We start from the raw sequence: 8,241 nt of genomic DNA, 5'->3' as shown, positions 1-8,241 counted from the left end.
CTAATAATTCTGCACTCCCTGTAATTTGCGGTTGCTAAAGGTGGTTCTACAAGCTACTGAATCATGGGATGTACTTGTTGTTGTTAAATCCTGATATGCAAAACCTTCGAGCTGACAGAAGGTGTACTATTTGCTTCCTTATAGTAACTGTATGTGTAACTTCTGTCAGTGTAGTAGTTTGTTTGATTTCAGTAGTGATTTTATTTTTAATCCCATTACCTTTGACTCTGCACCAATGTTAGATTTTAAAATGAGGTCTATTAAAGAATAAAGGAAGTGTGTATTAGCAGTTACCCTTTTAAATTTTGATTCAGCACACTTGTAGGTATCTTACCTGGACTGTAAATGTGGAGTAGACAAACACAACTTGTATATCTTACCTGGCTTTGGCATGTTTGAAAAGATTTTGCAGCTAGATAGCTATCAGTCACTTCACTGGAGACCAGCAAGCCTGACCAAGAAACAATCAAGCACAGAGGGAGCTTTGATATGAATCTCTCAGAATATGAACAACAGGAAAACCTGTGTGGTACTTAACATTTACTAACTAGCCGAAATTAGCTACTCTTGCAGATGAAAACAATTTCAAACTTCAAGCTAGCTGCAGGTAATGAGGGCACTCATCTATTTTTAAGCAGTTTTCTGGTATTTTGCTGTTTATATCACCAGATAAAACGTTCTTACTTACCTCATTATGATTAAACAGTTTTTATAAAACATAATTTGCCAGCTTAAGTGATCCTGGTGCTGTTTCTATTCTTTAATGCTAAGCTAAGCTAACCATGCAATTGTTGTGCGGACATTTTTTTTGTTATCTAACCCTCTGTTAAGTCCAGTATAAAAACAGTGTGATAAAATGATATGACAGTGTGGGATCAAGAATGAAAAGGCTGTTAAATAAAGTGATAAATGGGCTTTCTTTCCCTGCCTTTAATGCTGTAGTGAATGTTTAGTATCTCTGCCAAGTTGAGGTCATGTTTCGTTGCGGACCAAAAACAAAACATGCATTTATGTATTTTCGAGGGCAAATGGGTGCACTTTGCATATGAACACAAACAACAAATGTGTGAGTAACTTCCTCTTTTATGTCTGCTGTGTGACCTTGTACAGGCAACAAAGTTAGGGTTTAGCGTTTAGATACTAGAGCCTGATATGAACAGCAGCCAATAGCAGACATACAGCAGTGCTCAGATAGGAAAGTTAATCAGCTATAGGCTGCTGGGTCCAGGCGGCAGATAACGCAAGGATTCACAGTTATACCTCCTCGGCACTGATACACACATCAGACCTCCCTTTCGCCACTCCCGCCAAGTTTGTCAGTGTGAGACTGAACCGCCATGAAGAGGCTTTTGCTGCTGTGCGTGACGGCCTTCTGTCTCGGCGTATGCGTCGCCGCCGACACGAAGGAAGACAAACAGTTCCCAGAGAAAGACGGAGTGTTACAGCTGAAGAAGGGGAATTTCAAAAGGGCGCTGAGAAAGCATGACCAACTCCTGGTGCACTTCTGTAAGTTAAACATCAAGCCTCGTACAGCATGACCTTTGACCTTCATACTTTCATATGATAAGCGCACAAACAGGCGACTGCAAGGTGTGTAAGAAATCAAATCCTCATTTCCTCTGCGTGTCTGTCAGTTGCACCTCTGTCGGGAGAAAGCCAGCGCGTGTCTACAGCTTTCCAAGGAGCTGCAGCAGAGCTCAAGGGGTCAAAGGTCAAGCTGGCAGTGGTTGATGTGTCAAAAGAGAAGGACCTGGCTAAAGAACTGAACGCGACGGGCCACCCGGTAATCAGACTGTACCTCTCCGGAGATAAACACAACCCAGTAGCCTGCCCTGGTAGGTGCAGAAGAGTTTCATTCATCTCAGTTATTCTTTTAACAAGAACGATGTATATCATATGACATGACCCAGAGGAGTAGCTCCAGATATGGCATACTGCTGAAAAATAAATGATCCACACTTATTTTATCATGTGACAATGAAAAATCAGGGTTCTGATTATTAGAAAACAATAGAGAAACAAAGAGATGCTTTGGTTTGATTCTTCCTCTACCTCTGTTCGAGGGCTTTGTCCTCTAGTGCTCTGACTTCATTATGATGTTCGCTGGCACCACCGATGGCTAGATGCTGGGTAATAAAAACAGCAGTGAAAGCCCTGGCTGGAGTCATTATGAACCATATATCTCTAAAGTTATCCAGCACAAATTTTAATTGCATTTTTTGTATGAAAGTTTGCTCTTATTCTGGAAACATGCGAAAAGATCAGGATGAAAGAGGCACATGCTGCAGTTAAGTTGTTAAAGCTGACACCCTGTCATTAAATTTTGCCTTGAACTTTTCAGATATGTGTCTCTTTGAGTTAACTAGCCTGCCATTTGTTGTGAAACACCAGTGGTTAGAGTTTACTGGCTGTTGTTTCATATTTCCTGCAGAGCACCAGGAGTTATTAGGATCCCCTCAGCTGTTGAATCTTAATTGTTTTGGGTAAAATATTAACGGTAAAGTGATTTGTGATCTTGGATTGTCCTGAAGTTCCTCAGAGCTCGGCTTCCATCTTGACCTGGCTGAAACGGAGGGCAGGGTCAGCTGCTGACCTCGTCACTGATCTCAGCCAATCAGAGGCCTCAGAAGAGGTGACAGTGGTTGGATTCTTTAAGGTAAAACAAAAGCCTCGCTTGATTTCCCTTCTCTATTGTGTTGTGCATCTACCGCACTCCGACAGTTTCTGTGCGTTTGCGTGTGAGCAGGAGCTGAACCACGAGTACGTCCAGGTGTTCTACGCCACAGCGGTCGAGCTTCCTGACGTCAGGTTTGTGGTGACGCAGGACGATGACGTCATCGCCAAATACGGCCACACACACGATGTTGTTCTGATGCTCAAAAAGGTTCTTCACGCACAACACATACAAACACACCGGTTCACAAAAACAATACTAGTTGTGACATTGCTCTATGTGAAGAAAAGTTTTAGTTCTTTAGTTAGTTTTTAGTTCTGTTTAGTTAAGAGAAATGAGCTGAGGGTGAATGCCATAAAACATGAGTGAGATTTTAAACATAAACCTCACTGTGAGCCTTCAAAAAGACAGCATAACTGAAAGAAATCTTGATGTTGCATCCAGAGTTTTACAAAAGAAGCATAAATATATGAAGCAGACTTGTTGGTTATAGTCTTACCTGTGATACCATGTATGTTTGTGTGTCTGTGTGTGCCCACTGCAGTCTAAGCTCATCAAGGCTTACAAAATGACGCCCGAGACATCTAAAGGGGTCCTGATTGTCTTTATCACGATCTACCAGATGGACCCAGTCACTGAGTACACCGGGCAGGTACAGTGTTGTGTCCATGGTGTATTTTCACACATATACAACAGCTACGGTAGGAACGGTTTGGTCTGAATCCACTGGGATGGTGTTCAGGGAAAATCTCTGCTGACTGAAATCTAATTGCTGTTTTCATGTAGGCTACACCCACCGAGCACCTTGCACCTTGCAGTGTAATGCAGCTCTTCTGCCATAAACTTTTATAAGTCTATTGTTGACATTGCCCGAAAGGTGATTATTCTACTTTATCTTTATCACTGAGGTCGTAGTGGGTGGTGGTGGTGGTACTGGATCGCATTATGTTGAAAATCAATTTTAATATTTATCCACCTCTTTGGCATACATGACGCTATATTAAAAGGTGTTTTTATACTCTGAAAGAGCAATCAAGCTAGTTTGCACAGCACTTTAACTGAAGTTTAAGTGCTTTTTATCACATGCGTTCACACTCTGATGGATGCACTGGAGCTTTGGCACACAGAGCTGGAGTTTGTTGTCCTCTTTATCCACCCTCACCTCCTGCCTTTGCAGTTAGCGGCTCAATTACAACTTAATATCCTCATTTGCACCTGTTATGATCATCTCAGTCAGTAGAGGGCTCTGTCCATTGAACTTAAAAATGTGCTGAATTGCCTTAACATTAGCACCAGCTGAAATCCAGCTTCACTGCTTAAGTGTTTGAACCGCTTTGTCTCCTTTTGCAGACAGCCTCTCAGATCTTATCTTCGCCTGTGTTAAACCACGCTCTTCTCTTTGTCAACAAAAGTTCAGAAGACTTTGATGAGATTTTTTCTACCTTCAGCACCGCTGCAGAGACATTCAGGATGAAGGTACCTAACATATGTCTGTGCTTTTGAGGTCAATAATAATGTATTTTCAGACCCTGACCTTGACTCGATCGCATAAATAACATTAATCCTCACCTTAAACCTACTTTTTACCCGAACCAGTTCTTTACTAAGGTCTTGTGAGCAGTTTGGCTGCAGAACAGCAAATCATAAACAAATGACCCTATCTGACCCTTACTCTAGTCCCAGAGTGAGATAAGAATGAATACAGCACATAGATTTAGTTTAATTTTTCCTTTGTTTTTGACCATACTGTTTAGGGCATTCTTACGGGGTAGCTGTAGCTCAGGTGGCAGAGCAGGTCAGCCACTAATCCGAAGGTCGGTGGTTTGATCCCAGGCTGCCTCCTGGCCCTGCCGCCTTGTTGTGATGTACAGGAGCATCTGAGGGCTGTATATGTTTGTGTGTCAGATTTTGTTTGTGTTGGTGAACGTGGCTGAGCTTCGCAATGGCAGAATGATGGAGTACTTCCGGGTGCGGGACTTTGAGGCTCCCCTAATCCGACTGGTTAACCTGTCAAATCACGTGACCTACCATCTGCCCTCTGACGCCCTGAGCGTAGAGATCATAGAAAGGTTCTGCCAGGACTACCTCGAGGGCAAAGCCAAGGTAAGTCCCACTCACCTCTGCTGTGTGGCACAGAGACAGAACCCGGGAGGCAGCTCGTCTTTATGTGTTTAATGGACTTGTGTATCTCTAACAGCCTAAGATGCAGAGCGAGCCGATACCTGAAGGATGGGACCAAAAACCAGTGAAGGAGCTGGTGGGGATGAATCTGGAGAAAGTTGCCTTTAACCCAGACAAGACTGTTTTTGTCCTGTTTTGTATGTAAACACTGTTCATTTTAATGTCATGCTTTAATTTGTTTTTCTTTTTAAAGAGGGCCCTAAGTTATACTGAGAGTCATTGGTGACTAAAATTGGCAACCACCCTCTGAATCCCATAAGCTAAACAGCACCTTCAAGCCTTTAGGTTGAAAACGCACATGATTTGAGTTGTTCAGTGTATTTAAAGGGCCCTGAGAGTATAAGGAAAAAGATTCTCTAACATGATGAGTCAAAAAAGTGTTTGAACAGATCTCCCAGGCAATACAAACACTTGAAGAAGTCCCCTTCAATGCAATGATCAGTTAACCTTTCAGAAAATGAGCAAACCAACACAAGCAACCAAGTCTGTGCCAATCCTTTATGTAGTTCAGCTAAAACCATCACTCAAATTCTATCTAAGATCCATAGACAGACTGCAGAGATACATCCCAAACAATGTGATGAAATTTGACAGATTAAAAAAAATGATGCCCTTATTTAGGGCATTTGATACAAGGAAAGTTCAAATTTATGTTGTGATTAAAAGTGCAAACATAGAGAGCTTCCTAAAGTAATCGTATGTGTTTGTGTTGAAGATCTGCCCTACAGTAAAGAGTCCCGCGCTGTGTTTCCGCTGTGGGAGGAACTAGCTGAGGCCTTTGAGGAGCGCGAGGACGTGGTCATCGCTCGTATCGATGCTTCAGCCAATGATATCAACTTGTCAGTGCAGGGCACGTACCCATCCCTCTGCTTGTTTCCTGCTCTGTATGCTGAAAGGGTACGAGGCAATTATGAGGCGATTAATCGTTTTTATTAAAGCCTATGATATCATCACGAAAAACAGATTTTAAAAAAGGAATTATTTGCTCTTTAGAGGAAACCAGGCTCATTACAGTGAGATCTCTGTGGTCTGTGTCGTAGGTGGTGGTTTACACTGGAAAAAAGAAGCTGAAACCCCTGATTAAGTTTGTAGAGAAGGAGATGGAGAAAGCCAAAAAATACAGAGCTAAGGTGAATGATCATCCTTACACTTGTGCCTTTGTGTGTTTTTATAGCTGTCTGTGTGTTTGAGAGCTGCCTTTTTCTTTCAGTTAAAAATATACTTTTCTCCTTTGTGTATCCAGGAGGATGAAGACAGGAGGAAGTACACCGAGGCCATGAAAGCTGAGGAGGCAAAAAAAGCCAACAACACCAAAGACGAGCTTTAAGACAACAACAAAGACGTGTGTGTGTGTGTGTGTGTGTGTGTGTGTGTGTGTGTGTGTGGTGTGTGTGTGTGTGTGTGTGTGAAAAATGATGCTCTTTAAATGTTTCTAAATAAAAAAAATACTTTTTCTTTTTTTGATTCTGCATTAAAGTCTCAAAACATCATTTTTGATATTTAATGAAACTTTAAATGGAAAAGGTTGAATACTGAAAGAAGACACAGTATGTGCATACAGCTAAAGAGTTTGACAAAATAACAGATCACCGTCCACAATTGACTATGGTTGCTGCTGTCTTCACGTGTCTCAGAACAGAATCACCAATTACCAGAGTTTGATCCCCGGCCGGTGTGTTGCTGAGTGGGGAAAACAGACACATGAACAGGTTTGTGGTGCGTCAGGGCTTCTGTTTAAGACTATGCTCCCTCCTCACCATCACCCAGCCATCACGTTTTCCCGTCTGCTCAGGACAACCTGCTGTGAGACAGTCAGCAGGGCCTACGCCACCTTCCACTGCTCCGGCTACAGGGGCCTGACCAGCTACGGGGTTTTCAAGGGTGCGATTGCGAGTGTCCAGTTCAGTAATCCAGGCCTCCGGAGCTGCAGAAAGGCTACATTTATTACAAGTATCATTACTGCTCATTTAAAAAAACAAAAAGCATAACTCCTTCTCTAGAGTCGGAGGAGTCTTCCACAATAATTGGGTTTGACATATCAGGTTAAATAAAGACTGCTGAGGAGCATGCATGGCTTGGGCCCATCTCAGAGCTCACCCTCGCAGCAGGATAGCCATGAATGCAATTGTTGCACAGTCTGAGGAACAAATTCTCCTTTGTTGATGAAACACTAGGAAACACTGTGTGAGGAAACCTTTCACTGGTCAAAACTTCAGGTGTAGGAAGGGGCCTCTCCAGAGGTACAACCTCCCTGAGTTGTGCTGCTGACCATGTCCATCGTTTTATGACCACAGTATACTCCTCTTATAACAGATGTCAATCCAGCAGATTATCTTTGGCATGTGGTGGATCAGGAGATTTGAAACATGGATGCACAGCTGACAAATCTGAAGCAACTGTGTGACGCTATCATGTCAATATGAAACTAAATCTGTGAGGAATGTTTCCAGGTCTTTGTTGAATCGGTGCCACAAAGAATTAAGGCAGTTCTGAAGGTTAAATCTAATTTATGTTCATTAATGCCCCTCACACTGTAACTTAAAGTAATAAATTGGTTACTGATTAATTACAGAAGTACGTTTGTGAGCATAAAGATGTAAGCCTTGGACCATCGGGATAAAATGTGAATTGGAAACTTAACAAGCATTGATAAAGCTTCATCAGTAGCTCGAGCAAGACCTCATTGTTGCAGTGCTAACAGAATCATGCAGGTTTTTGACAGGGAGGTTAAACTCATGCAGATTACCTTCACCCAGGTTCATGAAAACACTGATAGCAGATCATTTGTGTCAGTGTGTCAGGATGGTTTATATTTGAGCTTCTTGTTCACACAGAACTATTTTTCTTCATTTTTTAACGATTACCAAAGTCTGTGAATCCCCAAATTGTTCAGCTGTTCTTTTTGCTCCCCCTGAGGTCACTTTCACCATGTGACAAAAACAACACCCCACTCTACACACTCGGGCCACCAGCAACTTTCTAAATCCTCAATAAAAAGCTGACAGGTTGCGATGATGTTCCAAATAACTTATTAACAAAAAACAACTAAATACACAGAAAATATTATGAAAACTGGTTTATTTTATATCTCCTAGTTTGAAGTGAAGCAATAAAAACATGTATAAAACATCACAAACTGTAATATTTTACAAATGCTTACATCCTGCTGATGCAATGGAGACATCTTCCAGTGACAGTCTTCATCCGTGTGTGTGTGAGGAGGCTCCTAAACCCACCAACACAGAAGTGCATGTTCACAACTCCCTCCGTGCAGGCGGGGTCAGGACCCTCCTCACCCTGGGTGAAGAGGGGTGGTGCTGTGGCCAGTCAGGTATGAAGTGCTGAGAGTGGATCTTTGGTCCTCTGTGCAGCTCTGTCCACTCTCA

At 42.4% G+C, this 8,241-nt stretch overlaps 1 protein-coding gene across 1 annotated transcript; it reads left to right on the top strand.

The window, feature by feature from the left end:
* The first annotated feature begins 710 nt into the window (after positions 1-710).
* Positions 711-6,236, top strand: zgc:136472 (protein disulfide-isomerase). Its single transcript, XM_005929261.3, has 11 exons — positions 711-1,506; positions 1,635-1,835; positions 2,532-2,656; positions 2,747-2,884; positions 3,219-3,326; positions 4,025-4,150; positions 4,580-4,777; positions 4,872-4,992; positions 5,571-5,752; positions 5,896-5,985; positions 6,099-6,236. Exons 1-11 carry the CDS (start codon positions 1,338-1,340, stop codon positions 6,180-6,182), a joined length of 1,542 nt encoding a protein of 513 aa, XP_005929323.1. The 5' UTR covers positions 711-1,337; the 3' UTR covers positions 6,183-6,236.
* Positions 6,237-8,241: the final 2,005 nt, after the last annotated feature.

Source organism: Haplochromis burtoni, unplaced genomic scaffold, assembly GCF_018398535.1.
Source record: "Haplochromis burtoni strain Fernald_Lab_line unplaced genomic scaffold, NCSU_Asbu1 Contig_122, whole genome shotgun sequence".
NCBI lineage: Eukaryota > Metazoa > Chordata > Actinopteri > Cichliformes > Cichlidae > Haplochromis > Haplochromis burtoni.
This window is presented reverse-complemented; position numbering and strand designations above follow the sequence as displayed.

What these genes read in the sequence shown, in the direction of transcription:
- zgc:136472 (XM_005929261.3), top strand. Translation starts at nt 1,338, where the DNA reads ATGAAGAGGCTTTTGCTGCTGTGCGTGACGGCCTTCTGTCTCGGCGTA. An exon ending in TTGTTCTGATGCTCAAAAAG is followed by an intron (nt 2,885 to 3,218) that starts GTTCTTCACGCA and finishes TGCCCACTGCAG; the next exon opens with TCTAAGCTCATCAAGGCTTA. An exon ending in GACTGTTTTTGTCCTGTTTT is followed by an intron (nt 4,993 to 5,570) that starts GTATGTAAACAC and finishes TTTGTGTTGAAG; the next exon opens with ATCTGCCCTACAGTAAAGAG.